General features: G+C 34.1%; 1 protein-coding gene across 2 annotated transcripts in view; it reads left to right on the top strand.

The window, feature by feature from the left end:
* Zdhhc8 (zinc finger DHHC-type containing 8) overlaps positions 1–16650 on the top strand; it is a 129990-nt gene that overhangs the window by 31375 nt on the left and 81965 nt on the right. For both annotated transcript variants that reach the window (XM_075364973.1, XM_075364974.1), the window contains exon 2: positions 7484–7602. In XM_075364973.1, coding sequence (XP_075221088.1) covers positions 7484–7602 — 119 coding nt within the window. The remainder of the gene's footprint in view (positions 1–7483; positions 7603–16650) is intronic.

The following is a 16650-nucleotide window of genomic DNA, read 5'->3' on the forward strand; positions in this document are numbered from 1 at the left end:
GCCCAAAATCCAATATTTTTGGACACTTTTGGTCCAGTCGATTGCAATCAAAAGGTGAAGTGCACAACTATATGTTACAATAGTCAAATCCAAAATTTCAACATCCTACGGCTAATCGTTTCTGAGTTTTGCGAGATACGTACAGACGTCACGCCGAAACTAGTCAAAATGGATTCAGGGATGGTCAAAATGGATATTTCCGTTGAAATCTGGAAACCGAAATTTTTCGCGATCACAATACTTCCTTTACTTCGTACAAGGAAATAAAAAATGTAGTTTTTGTTTAATATTCGCCTTACTTTGTATTTGAATATATGTTGGCCTGGTTAATTTTATTATTCTATCTACATTTTTTTCTGTTATTATATCTCTTTTGCGCTTCAGTCTTATTTACTGTTTGCAATTTTTTTATTCATGTTGCCTTAATAATAAGTAAACCAAATTGTTGCCTGTTGTAAAGAATAAATAATAATTTATTTGCACGAGAATGATTTTCAACCCTTATCATCCAGGCGATGAAGTTTTGTTTCCTTTAAATTTTTCAACCTATTGGTAAATCATTGTTATTATCTTCCCTAAATGAATGACATTTTTTCTCAACTTATCGGATTGAAATTTGAAATATTTGTTTTAAAAAATGAGATAGGCTAATATATATATATATATTCCAGCCTATATATATATGCAGGTTGAACTATCACGAAGTTCGCCCAGAACTATCATAACGTATTATACTCGTGAAAATAATGGGGAAAATTATAATCACATGTGTCCTAAAATTCTTCGTTTGCAAGTTACGGCTATGAAAAAATTTCGCTCGGATTTCAGCTATCCCGGTGAAATGAGGTCGTACTCAAACTTTAGGGACATTAATTTAGGGATAGAATTAGTGATTTCTTGTGGTTTTTGACCTGAAAAATTGAATAAAATAGGTCCCAGAATAGTATCTGCGGTAGTGTTGAGAAATCTGGGATGAAAACCAATAAATTGGAGTAGAAAACCCTATTATTTTTTTATGTTTGACGTACAATAACTTTGTTAAATGGGTAACAAACGCGTAAAATCTTTAAACAAAACTTTTAGAGAATTTAATTCTGAACAAAGTGTGGTAAAATAAATAGAATAAAACAAAGAAAAGTTAGTAAAATTGAAATTTTATTTAGAAACAGTACACTAGACAAAATTGCATTATACGTACCGGTTTATAATAAATGTTCAGAAATGAGCCCTAGTTAATTACTGAATTTTCTGAGTATAAATTCCTGGTTTTTGTGAATTACCGTTTTTTTTTATTTTTTTTACTGTATTTTGTTCTTTATTATTTAGAAAATGTCAATCTTTCTTCATAATTAAGGAATCCCTACTGTCATAGTTGAAAATAATTTTTTTTTTGTCGTTTACATTTATTGTGGAATATGTTTTCATAGTAGTTATTGCAGGTCAGACAATAACTAAAACCAACACTAAATAACAGATTCAGTAGTATTAAATTATTATTTGGGTAATCGAAGAGGTTTGTACGCTATATTTTAAAAATAATTTTGCTGTAATATTGGATTTACTTAAAACACACATGAGTGTATTTAAAAAAATAATTCATCGCCAGTCGTTATTAAATAATAATTCGATAAAAAAAGTGTGCACAGAAAACTTCCATTATGTAGTAAAAACAATTATTTTGATCTGAAGAGGTTATTTTTTCGCTAATTGTTGTATAAAAAAAAATCTAAAAAATATTCGTAAAAAAATTGGAACAAATTAAAAAATATTAATTACTAAAGCTTAAGAATATTTAATGTAATAATTCTTATTTTAAATTCAAGAAAAATTTTGTCTGTAACCTAAATAAGTAATTACCAATTTGAGACATTTTAGGAACTTGAAAAACGGTGAGGACACTTCAGAACCTATATAAACTCTGTTGAATCTCCTTCAGTACGATAAAAAACGCTAGAAATTGTTAAAATTTACAATTAAAAAATGTCTATTCGAGTAATAATTATTAAAGGGTTGTTTACCGCGTGAAAAAAACCAGTATTTTTTTTTTTAATTAGAAAATTATTAAAATATGTGAAATAAAAATTACGGTGTAGGTGGATTTTATATATTTTGTAGGATAAATTAGGCGACAATAAATGAGCAGGGAAGTTTAGTTTTATTAGGTTTCATTGACTTTATGTTTTGACCCACCGGGTTGGTCTAGTGGTGTCTTCCCAAATCAGCTGATTTGGAAGTCGAGAGTTCCAGCGTTCAAGTCCTAGTAAAGCCGGTTATTTTTACACAGATTTGAATACTAGATCGTGGATACCGGTGTTCTTTGGCGGTTGGGTTTTCAATTAACCACACATCTCAGGTATGGTCGAACTGAGAATGTACAAGACTCTACACTTCATTTACACTCATACATATCATCCTCATTCATCCTCTGAAGAATTATCTAAACGTTAGTTACCGGAGGATAAACAGGAAAAAGAAAGAAAAGGTTTCATTGACTGTTAGTTTTAGATATATTAAATAATGTTTGCTTTGGCTGTAGCGTACAGCATATTACAATAATTAAGCGAAATAAGTAAGGCCTTTGGCTACTCGATTCACTAGAAATTTAGCTGTTTTAGTTTTTATTTATTGTAACATGTCTTGCGTAAATCTAAATTGATTTTTGTAAAATGAAACTTAGTTATTCTGTGATCGTAGGGAAACTGTTTTGAAAGAATAAAACACGTGAGTTTTTCTCACATGTATTTGCATAATTCCATAATGCACAGGGTAAGTCAATTATTATCCGCAATGTAGTTATAAATTTTATTGCAATACAAATAGGAAACATGTACATCATTTTTCAACATAAGCCCCCCCTCGCATTTCAACGCACTTGGTCCATTGTTCCACAAGCTTCCTGATGCCCTCATAAAAGAAGGTTTTCGGTTGAGCTGCGAGCCAGGAATGCACCGCTTCTTTCACTGTTTCGTCCGAGGTAAATCGACGGCCCCTTAATGCCTCTTTGAGTGGACTAAACAAGTGGTAGGCAGAAGGGGCAAGATCAGGACTATATGGAGGACGAGCCAGTACTTCAAAGTTCAGTTTCTGGAGCGTTGCAGCAGTGTGGGCAGCAGTATGTGGACGGGCATTGTCGTGCAACAACAAACACCTTTCGACAGCAGTCCTCGTCGTTTGCTTCGAATTGCAGGCTTCAGCCTGGCAGTAAGCATCTCACTGTAACGCGCACTGTTTATTGTCGTGTCCCTTTCCTCATAATGTTCCAGTACTGGGCCTAGTGAGTCCCAGAAAACCGTAAGCATCAGTTTTCCTGCGTTTGGTTGGGTCTTGAACTTTTTTTTGCAGGGCGAATTTGGATGCTTCCATTCCATACTCTGCCGTTTACTCTCCTGCTCATAATGGTGGATCCATGTTACGTCACCAGTGATGATTCTGTCTAAGAAGATGTCCCGTTCGTTACCGTAGCGATCCAAATGTTTTTGGCAGATGTCCAAGCGCGTTTGTTTATGCGACTGTGAGTTGTTTTGAAACCCATCTTGCACAGACTTTATGAAACCCAAGTCTGTTGTGGATGATTTCGTAGGCAGAACCGTGACTAATTTGCAGACGATGTCCCACTTCATCAACAGTTACTCGTCTGTCTAAGAAAACCGTGTCACGCTCAATGTTTTTCTCATTTGTGGCGGTAAACGGTCGTCCGGCTCCGTCGTGCGTAACACTTGTGCGACCATTTTTGAATTTTTCAATCCATTCGTGGACACTCCGTTGCGGCAACACACTGTTCCCGTACTGTACTGAAAGCCGATGAATTTCGGCAAACCTGCACAGACATAACAACAGTTAAACCACGCATGCGTCATCTACGCAACACGACAGTATTACCAACATAAACAAAAATATAACTAAATTGCGGATAATAATTGACTTACCCTCGTATTATGAACGTAGTTTTTGATGTACTGCTTGAGACCTATTAGAAAAATATTTTTTTCTCATAATGTGAGAAAGTTGCATTAATTATTACGAGTGTCATTTAAATATAGATTGGAATTTGACCGTGTGAAGTGATGAAGAGTAGCGAACGTGGTAGGGCGCTGCTGATAGTATAGTTTATTTGGCGAGTAGTGGCGTATGAGCCGCGCGAACTCTTAGTTGTCTCGATCCAGTAAAAGAGAATGTTTCGGTCTGCAGACCGGAGTACAAACCTTCATTTACAATCGTAGTTAAGAACACTCGGCTCTATAATTTCGCCTTCGCCAAAGTTCCTTATATCCCTAATTTATTACCTTTTAGTAGCTAATTGTTAAACTACTGCAGTAAAACAAAACTTGTCTTTGATCTTGTCTTAACTATGCGTAGTTTTAGTTCTTTCTATATTTAAATATACAGGTTGTCCCATATAAACCGCAACCCAAACTTATATTGGTAGGTATTGAAATAATAAAAAGGCATGTGTAAATGTAAATGTAATTTTTATTATTACCATCCATTACCTTACATTTAGAGTAAATGATGGAAGCGGTCGCCATCTTCTTGAATACAAGCTTCAATTCTTTTTACAGCGTTTCTTGCAACTTTTTTCAAAGTTTGTGGCTGGATATTTAATACAGCTTGTTCAATATTGACTTTCAGTCGTTCAAGTGTTCGTGGTTTGTCGCTGTAGGCTTTTTCTTTGAGATAACCCCGTAGAAAAAAATCCGCCGCAGTCAAATCTGGAGATCTCGGTGGCCACAAGCCTCGACCGATAACACGATTACCAAAGAATTCCTCGACGAAATCAGAAGTTGAACCTGCGTAGTGCGATGTCGCACCGTCATGTTGTAGCCGGCAGCGTCTGTCTTCCTCTTCCAAGAGTGCGATGAACTAAAATAAAATATCCTGATATCGTTGTGCATTAATTGTATACTCGAAAAAAATAGGACCGATTATTTTCTTCCGCGATATCGCGCACCACACGCCCAACTTCTGCGGGTGTAATTGTTTTTCGTGATAAACGTGGGATTTTCAGCGCTCCAAATTCTACTGTTTTGGCTGTTTACGTAGCCATCCAAATGAAACCGTGCTTCATCTGTGAAAAATAACGAATCCATAACGTTAATTCCCTCGCGCAGAAATTGACGGAACCGTTGACAATATTGTAGCCGTTTTTCTTTGTCGGGTTCAAGAATTCGATGAACCGTTTGAATGCGATAAGGTTGTAATTGTAATCGTTTGGTCGCCCGATGAACAGTCGATTTAGACAAATTAATTTCAGCAGACAAACGGCCGATCGATTTATTTGGCGAGGCGAGTAATCGGTCTTTCATTTCAACGACTGTATCTGTATTCAACACTGACGCAGATCTTTTGTGTTCCTTGTTATTAACAGAACCGGTCTTTCTAAATTTTGCCACACCTTAATACTGATGTTTTGTTAGGAGCCGGTTTATCCGGGTACTTATGGCGAAACAAATCTTGCACTGCAACCGCTGATTTCGTACTGAAGTACGACTCAACAATGAAAACACGTTCATCTAGCGAAAACACCATCTTGTCTCTAGCAATACACTGAACGTTATGATCGCATTGTTGTTACTATCGGTAGTGTTCTACTGCGTCGCCGCGATGTTCAGATGTTGGACGAGTCCATTTCAGTAACGAGTAGGCGAGTAAGCTTGACTTTTGAAATTTCATGGATGAGTGATTGATGGGTTGCGTTTTATATGGGACACCTGTATGTTGGTGGGTGGTGTCGTTAATTAATTTATGATTATTTCTATTTCTAAGAATCATTAACACTATACCCAAATAAAAAATATTAAACAAAATACAAGCTATAAATTATCTCAAATTTTAATTAGTTTGATATCAATATAATCTAATCTGTCAGTAAAATTATAAAATAAATCGTTATAAAGTATTATGATCATGATGCTAATAATAATGGAAAAAATTAACTTATTAAAAAACCAACGACTTACCTAATTCCAAAATTATTCACATTATAATATTATAACATTTCCAAATCTGTTCTGTAAATAATTTTTACTAGATTCACTAAATTAACACATTACCTAACACACAACATATTTAATTTCTGCTATGCTATGCGGTTGCTATGTTCAGCCGACATCAGTAGGTTACTTAAGGGAAAGATTCCTATTCCCGCACTGCTGTGGGAAGTTAACCTAGAGATATATGGCTGACCACTAGCCGATTAGGGCTCCAAGTGCTGTAATATGGTGGACAGGTACTTGCTGGCATTTAGCGACCTAGGCATGGCAGCGAATTGCTGTCTAGACAAAGTAAATTTTAATTTACAGATTTTGTATATACTTTTAGTAGTTGACAGGGTGCGCCTACCCATTTTATTAAATATATGACAAGTGAGCGGATGGGACACCACGCTTAGTCCGCTCACGCTGTTAGTTAAGCTGTAGGATCTATTTAGGACACTGGCCACTAAACTGTTTTGAGGCTCAGTAGCTTTTTGTGGCACAGACATTCGGTCTTATGCTTTAGGATGACTGAATGGGGTGGTGGCGGGAGAAATGCCAAGCAAACCAGTTACAGTCTGTGCTTTCCACCTCGGCAAGAGCATTTAAGATGCATTCCTCAGTGCCAACCCTCCTTCATGAAGCCATACTGGCCTCGATTTAGAAAATAGTTCATATTGATGTTTTCCCAGAGCCTTCCACAACCAGTTTTTTGAGCTATTTACCGATTACTGGCAAGAGGCTGATGGTTTGATAACTACTGACCTCACTAGGATCCTTTCCTGATTTTAAGAGCACCCTCACCCAAGCCACCTTCCAACATGTTGGAAAGCAGCCCCAGCCAAGGCACCTCGAGAACAGCCTGCCGAGCAGCTCTCTTATGACAGGCAGCAGATGATAAAAAATATCTGGTTCAAGTTGATCAATTCCCGGTGCCTTTCTCACTGCCATTTGAGAAACCACTTGGTCTATATCTACGGGATTCACAGCCCGCATGCCAGGCAGTGGTGCCTCACCCACCCTGATGCCGACTTCTGCTTCACCCTCCAGAGCATCTGGAAACAGAGTATCCAGGAATGCCTGGTAAGTGGCCACAGATGTTAAAGTGGGGTGTCTCTACCACCAAACCCGCATCAAACACTGGATATCATGTGCAATGGCTTTTAGTGATAAATTTCTTTAATTAAGCAGCATCAATTTATTATGTATTTGTGTAAGAGAAAGTGAAAAAATAGAAGTAAAAATCAAGGCCTCTCATTATTTATTTTTTGTAACAGTGTAAATGTTGATTACACAACGTGATGAAGAGTTGACTCTGTAATATTTGTCTGTGACTTTGTTTATTCTTTATTCATCATAAAAATTTTTTTACTGCATGTACATTTTTTCTAGGTGCAGGATCCAATTTTGTGTTCCTGTATTTCTTAGCCATTCATTAGATTAAGCTATACTCGTTAATAAACTATGGTTTAAAACAGTTTAGTTATATTTATTACTTTTTTCCATTCCAGATGTCAGTTTTATCTTTTCGAATATCCATGGGTTCCTGCAGTGGAAGGAGTCATCACATTCTTTGTTTTGGCAAATTTTACATTAGCAACATTTATGGATCCTGGTGTCATTCCCAAAGGTAAACTGATTTTTATTGTATGAATTAAGTTGTAAAATGTAGACTTTTTAAATCAAGTTCCTTTAATAAGATCAGCAAACTGAGGACTAAATGATGCTCTATTTAATTTGAGTATAGTGATAAGCTATCCTCACTTGCATTCTTCAAGTGTAGATGTTTTCAAATTCTAAAACTAGTCTTTTTATGTGCGATATTAAATATAAATTATTCTAAACTCTATATTGCTGAGTCCATTCAGCTAGGGTTGTATAAAGTAGTTTGGCTGAATAATCTATTTTTGAAACTACTTTGGATGATTAATTTTTGGAACTCTGTCTCTTGATGAATGAGCAGGCTAGTAAATTTGTTTATTAACAGTGACAGTATCCATTGTGATTGTATGCATAATGTTTCCTGATTCCTCCGCACAAGTGAATATCAACTAGAAGAAACTTCACATATTCTGTAATGAAAAAGTTACATGTGTATTCATCAGACAGGTAATTGGTGGGGGGGTTGTAAGTGAAGAGAGTGCTTTTTTCTTGTGAGTGATAATGCATATGAATTGCTTCTTAATTGTATTGTAAACTAGTCTGGAAATTACAAGAAAATAGTCTGCGTACGCAAGGTAAATGTTAATGTTTTTATTTTACCCAACAGTCTTTTGTGTTTTTTAGATTTAAACCATTAGACTTGTGCTATATCTGGTAAACAGAGTTTAACTTAATTATAACATTAATTATAAAAAAGTAACTTATAGTAATGTAATAAATTCCTTTCCATACATTGAAGTTTTCTTCTTTTTTGCTTTTTGTGTAATTTCATGTTATCAGAGTAGCCAGTTTTAAATAAAATTATCTGAATTTTTAAGTGCAGTACTTCCAAAAAATACAAAAAAACCTTTGTGATATATATTTCATTGTCATATTTTTTCATCTAAACTATTATTTTATAAGGTAAAATTTGTTTACGTTTTACTTTAAGCAATACTGTAAACCACCCCTGCCTATATTGGGTTGTGGCATTTCATGTTCATCATCTGCTCTTTTTCCCCTCTTTCTTTGTCCTATATTTCTTATTGGATGAGTGCCACGGGAACCAGGTTCTATCAACATCTAGTTGACAGAGCAGTTGGTTTTTTATTGGGGCTAGTGGGTGACAATTCTTTTTTGTTGTACTTGTGGAACTACCCGAGTGCTCTTTCCTATCCGGGGCTTGTACAAAAAAAAACTACTGCTGTGTTGTTTGCTGGATAAAGCCTTCTTTTTTTTTTCTTAATAAGACCTAAGTTAAAGTTTGGTTTGTTGTGGTATTCTCAGGTACCAGCTGGATGATCCGCAAGGAATGGTCTATGGTGGCTGGTTTTCCCTTGCGATGTGTAGGTTTGCAGAGGGAGTTTAATCGAGGTACTCGATTGCGGTAGGATCCTGGGTGGCTAGGGTTCCGGCTTAGGCATTGGATTGGTTGGAGGTAGGCGCATTGGCATTGCACCACGATTATATTGGTATTATTTGTGGGGGTGGCTGTGTCACTGGGGTATAGTACCTGTACGACCAGGGTCTTGACTTCCCTGTAACGGTGGCAGTCCTGATCATGACTTGGTAATGCCACGCAAGACACCATGATGGGACCGGGTGGGGGTTTGTCCCCGGCTCCTGCACGGACTGGAATGAGGTTGCCTTCCCCTTGTTAGGTGACTTAAATTGGGTGTAGGTCTGAATTTCTATGTTGCGTAAAACATAATTTGATTGGTATGAGTGTAGCACTGATTTAACTTTAAACTTGTTCAATCTCCGAGGCATTTACAATCACGAACAGTGTTGTCAAATCTTTACTAGGTGCAGGGTTCGCACTTTCGTGGTTTCGGTTAGTTAGTTTGAGGGAATCATGATAGGTTTGATGTGAAGATGTCTGTTTGAGGCCTATATGAAGGCGAAATTTGATTTGTATTTTACTGCTGCAAATGTCTGCTGAGGCATTTAAATTGGTGGCATCCTGAGTGAGGCCTGGCTGATGACTGTGAGATGTAATCAATTAGAGGGTCTAAAGATAACCTCTGGTAAAGCCCCTCAGGGCTTGGAATGAAGGGGGTGGTGTGGCGACTGGTAACATCACAAGGTGGGTGTCTTCCCTCTACGGGGTTGGGATGTGGTATTCTCAGGAATTAACCAGGCAGTAGGATGTAATATTATGTCTTTCCAGATTTCACCTTCTTTGCCACCCTTTAGTTATAAAGTTTACATAAATAATTAAATTTAATGGTGAGAGAACTGTTTATCAAAGATTCTATAGGCTTATGATAAGGCATCATTGCTAGATTTGATGCAGCTGTCAACTTGTGGACTGATTGATATGGGGAAAATCAAAATATTGTGATATTTGAATCATTATTTTTCCAAAGATGTTTTACTCCTTCAGAGTAAAGTGAAAGAATTCAGATCTCCTTGCTTCTCCTTGAGGTTTTTAGCATTCTACTTCCCTTTTACTGATCTTTCCTTCTCTGATTAAAAAAACTGAAACATTATCATTTAAATATTTATTTTTTGTAGTATGTTCTATTTTCAAGGACTACGTAAACCCTCAGTTGTGTTACCCCTTGCCACCAGGTTCTCAATCTCTTTCAGTGATAAGAAGAAGTCTTTCTCGGTTTTTTCCTACGATTTGGTCTTAAATTTATCTGTTCTTTGATTTGACTTGAAAATTTCTAATTTCCTTCATCTCACTTAATTTTCAGTAGTCTGTATTGCTGGTCTGACTCGAAGCTTGTGTACTCTTTCTTTCTTTCTGATTTTTCTGTTGTTGATTGTTCATGCAACTGCTTCACTCCTTATGTATTTTTTTTTAAAGGATTCCTTTCTATTTCCTTAATCTGTGTTTGATAATTGCATACTTTTATATTTTGCGTTAAAACCTTTATTTCTTGTATTACTTTATTTTTTATGATTTCCTTTATTTTATCTGTCATTCAGGATTTTACTGCTCAGTTAATGAAATTCTGTAACATTTTATATGTTGTTTTCTCTTATTTTAATATTTAATCTGTTTCTATAAATAAAGAGTTACACTAAATCTTGTTTTCAAATTTATTTAACTCTTTGTTATACAGGGTCCGACATATAAATCTGACGATTTTGTAGTAATTGTTATGTTGACACCACTGTCAATGAGAAGGCGGGAGTGTTGTACATCGACTGGTCTATTCATGCTATTTGAGTAGCCAGTATGTCGTGGTCGGGTGAACAACGAGCGTTTGTGATCGAAGCCTATTTTAAAAATGACTCTGTTATTGTAACAGCATTTATTTCGCAGACATTTCAATTTAAATCGATACGCGTCTTTTCCTAGTAGGAATACGATATTGTTGCGGGTGAAGAATTTTAGGAACTAAAATGCTTTAAAAATGAAACCAACAGGACGAAAATGGACTGTAAGAACGCCTGAAAACATTGACGCTGTAAGGTTAGCTGTTACGCGGTCTCCACGACGTTCAGCAGCGAGACATGCTGCTGCACTAGCCATTTCTGATTGAAGTGTACGACGAATTCTTCATGCCGACCTGAAATTCCATCCGTATAAGATGATGTTAGTGCAGAAACATAATGCAAATGATCGGGCGTCTCGCAAAGCAGCTTGCGAGGTCATCCTCGAAAATGTCCACCAGGATGCCTTTATTCTTTTAAGTGACGAGGTGCATTTTCATCTGTCAGGATTTGTGAATAAACAAAATTACCATTATTGGGTTTCGCATAATTCACGGCAAATTCTTGAAAAACCACTTCACAGTCAATATGTTACAGTGTGGTGTGCGGTTTCATAGTTCGGCATAATCGGCCCATATATTTTTGAGGAGTTAAATTGCAGAGTAACAGTAACATCTCATCGATACGTAAACATGTTGAATGAATTTCAAGAACATGAAATTTGGTTTCAACAGGATGGTGCCACTGCCCATACAGCGAGAATCGCAATGGATGTTTTGCGAGAAACCTTTCCTGGACGTTTGATTTCCCGATTTGGCGACATTTCATGACCAGCACGTTCACCTGATCTGGCTGTTTGTGATTTTTTTCTGTGGGGTTATCTCAAATATAAAGTCTTCAGTAGTCGACCACAGTCAATTGCAGAACTCAAGGAGGCCATTCAACGAGAAATTGAAGCGGTTCCACAAGTGATGATTGAGCGAGCAATGTCAAATTTTAGAATGAGGTTAAGTGAGTGTGTGAGGAGTAATGAAAAACATTTGGATGACATAATATTCAAATAAAAAAATCTATGGAAGTAATTCTATAAATTGCAAAAATTGATCTTAATTTGATATATTAAATGTCTTAATAGTACGAAATACAGTTTAATTATTATCCCTCAAAAATCATCAGGTTTATATGCCGGACCCTTTATTTTTTTCAAATTTTATTTTGGTAAATATTATAAATAGTTAAGTAAACAGTCTTTTATTTTGATAAAACCAACCAATCTAAATTATGAATATTTTAGTAGTATGAATTCAGATGATTATTATTTAATAAAAGGTGTTGAAATTCTGAATGAATTAGCTTTTGAAAAAAATAACTGGAGCCTTGTAGTAAGGATATTACTAAACATGTTGTTTTATTCATTGTTTTTGTTTATATTATTATTTATTGAACTAATTGTTTGCAACTGTTATGTTTACAGAATAGATATATACACGTTGGTAATATGAAATATAATCAATAAAGTATATTACAAATATAGAAAATAGTTTGTAAGCAAACAATAATGAAACTACATGGTGGATTTTAACAAAGAAATTCAGTATTCAGAGTTAACTAATAATTGTTACAGTTTTGGGTTTATTTTATAAATTAATATCGATTATTAAATTTATTCAGCCCTACTGCCTGTTGTGAATATATTGTTTATAATTTCAGAAAAAAATTAAATTTGTTTTATACCAATATTTCATATCAAATGTATTTTATGTAATAAATTTTATATAAATAGATAGGAAATACACGCTTAGTTACAAAACTGTATAATGAAGCTATATTAATGATCGTTAATAAAACTAAGACAGTACAAGATATAAAAATCTGAAAGGACTCTGAAAATTTTATAAATTAAATTAAAATTGCAAACAAAATACAAGATAAAAAATTGAGAGTCTTTCAGATATTTCAAAGTACTAGAGTAATAAAATTGGGCCAGGATTTTTTTCACCTGATTAAACAGTGATTCTGGAATGTCTAAGGCTTCCGTGTAAGTTTGAAATACCTCTTATACTCCTTACTGTTGCATCAGTTAATCTCTTTTTTCTTTATTTCTGTAAGATGTAGAAATATAACCTTTCAAATGTCATTTTATAGTTGCAGGGTGTTTTTGCAAAAAACATTAGAGATAAATGTGATAGCTTTTTGCAAGGCATATGATAAAGGTTAATGATGATTAGTAACATTACTCTATGAATTAACATAGCAAAATTAGTGTAAGGATGTTTTATTTGGGTGAATGATCAATCTTTTTGTCCAGCGTTAAGTAATTTTATTTTATTTATTACTTTGAAAAAGAAAATTACGATTTGATTTCAGCGGTAAAATGCTTACATTTATGTAAACCTTTTTATTTTGTAACTTATTATAGTAATAAGTTATACTATTAAAAAAAATAAACTTGCTTTAAACTTTTGACTTGTGAATGCAATTAGGAGAAAGTTTACAGCAAAAATTATATAATAAATAAAAAAATATTTAATTAAACCAGTAAACTTTTTTATCTCATCAAAGATTAGAGTTAAAAAATCAATGAAGATTACAGTATTCTCCATAGTTTTTTTAATTTTTTTATTAAAAGATATATACATTTTGAAATTAATATTAGATAATGTTTCTCAGTAAGAACCAGTATTTCAAATTATGTGCCATTTTCAAACTACAAAATTCCAAGCTGTCATATTTGTTATCTGTCTTAGTGAGACGTAGAGGTTATTAGAAATGCCACATTACTTGTTAGAGCAATATTTGTTTGTTGTAAAAACCTGTTACAAAGTGGGGATTGATTTACAGAAACAATGAGAAAAATTATGCACTCATTTCAGTAGATGCAAGCTCCATCTTGGTCAACTGTTTAAGAGCTGATTAAAAAATTGAGCATACATATTCCCTTAAAGATGGTATACTGCGTGTACATCTATGTTCTGATCGGTATTTACCAGAGATCATTGCAGTGAGTGAGGGTGTAACGATTAAACCTAAATCATCAATACACCATCAGGCACAACAATTAAACATTTCATGGGCTACAGTACAACAAATTTTAACAAAAGACCTTCGGGCATACAAAATTAAATCGTTGGAAGATCTGCTTCCTAGAGACCATTAACAGCAAAGAGACTTGTCATTGTCAGTTGGGTATTGGAACATAGGAAGCGGTGATGATTTTCAATGGAGAATAATCTTTAGTGATAAGTCTCATTTCCATGTTAATGGATTTATCAGTAAACAAGATTGTTAAATTTGGTGGAGTGAAAATGCAAGGGTAGTTCACACACATTCCATGCACAACAATGGTGTTACTGTTACGATGAATGCTGTTTGTTATCATGCAATAGTAAGAATTTTTTTTTGTCAGAACTGGAAGATACGGACATGGAGATATATGGTTCCAACAGGATGGTGTGACCTGCCACACAGTATGTGAAACCATTCAATTACTGCTGACCAAATTTCTAGGTCATGTAATCTCTCATTTTGGAGATCAGAACTGGCCAGCAAGGTCGTGCAATCTAACTCCTGATTACTTTTCGTGGTGTTATTTGAAAAGTAACATGTGTGCCAATATGCAGATATCTCTAGAGTTGAAGAATGAAATATGCCACTGTATTGCAGAAATTGACTTACAAACATGTGAATATGTACTTGAAAATTTAATTAAAAGAGTGGACACTGGCTGAAGGAGCCATGACGGCTCATTTTGGTGACATATTATTCCATATTAATATAATTGATTTCCTACATTCTACTTTATATTAAAATAAATATATTAAATACTGTTAACCAAAAAAAAAAGAGTTTTTTTTCTTAATTAAAATATTGGTTCTTATTGACAGCCTATATTTAACAGATAGCCTCTTCCAATAGTAAATGTACTTTTTTGTAAAATGTTATTCTGAATTTCAGAATAGTGTTGTTAATAGTCAACTTTTCTGGTCGTATAATTATACAAGAAAAAAAATTAAAACAATTTTTTTTAACGCAACAAGCAAAATGATCTTTCATAAAGAAAAATTAAATTTTTAGTAATGTTTTGTTAATTTTAATAAAAAGGTAAATTTTTAATGAATTGTTTTATTTTTTAAATTAGTTTGCATAAATTCTACATCACATGATTGACAGTATGTATGCTGTGACATTTATAAATAAATATCGAACGTTTTTTTAAAAATTTTTATTAAAATTTCAATAAATAATGTCACTGCTTGTACTATCAACTGAGTTGTGAGTTATTAGATAATCTGCTCTCTTAAAACCTGTGACATTTGCAAACAAATATAGAACATTTTTTAATCTTTTTTACAGTTTTTATTTAAATTTCAATAAAATAACATCATAATGTTTGTACGTACCATTGACTTGGTTTTGAGTTGGTAGATAGTTTGCTTTCTTAAGACCTATTCAAGAAGTAATCAGAAAGTTAGTTGCACTTATATAAAAAAAATATATGGAATATTTATGAAAATTCTTTTATCGATTAAAAGTAGAATTAAGAACATGTAAAAACATTAATCATAGAATGGTATGCATTTTTCCATGCCTTAGTTGAAAAATTCCTGTCCCAGGTAAGATAAAAATTCCCGTATTCCATTTCGGACTTCTTTATCAATGATATTGTAGTTTTGCAAGAGCTCTTTTGTGAGATCGAATATGAGGAAAATTACACGATATAGTGATGTATTTCCAAATTTTTCCCACTCTAATTTTTTTAGAAGTTCCTTCATGATGCATGGCAAATATGATATTACATTGCTGTAATGTAATGCTTTTTGTGTGAGTTTTCCAAAATGATGATCCGTAACAGTTTCTTCAAAGTTTGACAATAATATTCTATGTTAATTATAGAGTCCTTTGGGATGAATTCATTGTGCACAATATATTGCATGTTGAAGCAAAGGCTCAGGATCACCTTATTACATTTTTTTTGCAGGTAGAGAATGGGGATGTTTTTACTTGAGTGACTTCATATTGTTTCACGTAAAAAATGATGGCCCAACAATCCTCTCTCATCACAATTCTTTCCAGAAAGTCATTACATTCCTTCTTATAATTATCCAGAAGTGTGCGAGCTATTTGAAAACATTTCGCTGTTCAGATATTCATAAACAGTGTGTACCGTTTAATGTGAAATACACAGTTTCATCTGCTGTGATTTGCCTGTTTGCAAGCAATTGTTTGTAGAATGTGTAGTGTTGCCAGTTATCACTGTTAAACATAATTTTTGTTTCCTAACATGCAATACATGATTTTAATCTGTTTTTGATGCTGAAAACGAATATGAACTCAGAATCTTTCTCTCGCCCACCATTTTTGAAAAATTTTTAAATTTTAATTAAGGGATTTTTTTCATTTTTCAATGTATTGTTAGCATTTTAAGTCCCTATATTGTATTTTGTTAGCTCATTTTTTATTGTTTAACTTTGACATAATTTGTAAGCTATAAATAAACAGTACTAGACAAAGAACTAAATCATATCTTAGTCGCGTATTATGACATCATATCTAATACTGAAGGGTAAGCCTTCATGGACAAGATTAATCATGTCTGTGCAAGTCAAAACATGCAGCTGAAAACAGCTGTGTTGTTTGTGTTAAGCACTGGATTTAGAAATGAATTAATTTTGTTCAGTCTCATTCTTGTCTTAAGTTTGTCATAATGCCTCGAAATTGTATAAATGATGTGGATGCCTTTTTTTATGTATGTGGTGAGTTTACCATAAAATCAAATAGAAAAAACATTACACCTTTAATTAAAAAAGCATATCATGTGTACTTTCAGTGTGAAATTGGTAATAAGGATAAGATGTGGGCTCCTCATATA

This window comes from Lycorma delicatula, chromosome 4 (assembly GCF_047948215.1).
Source record: "Lycorma delicatula isolate Av1 chromosome 4, ASM4794821v1, whole genome shotgun sequence".
NCBI lineage: Eukaryota > Metazoa > Arthropoda > Insecta > Hemiptera > Fulgoridae > Lycorma > Lycorma delicatula.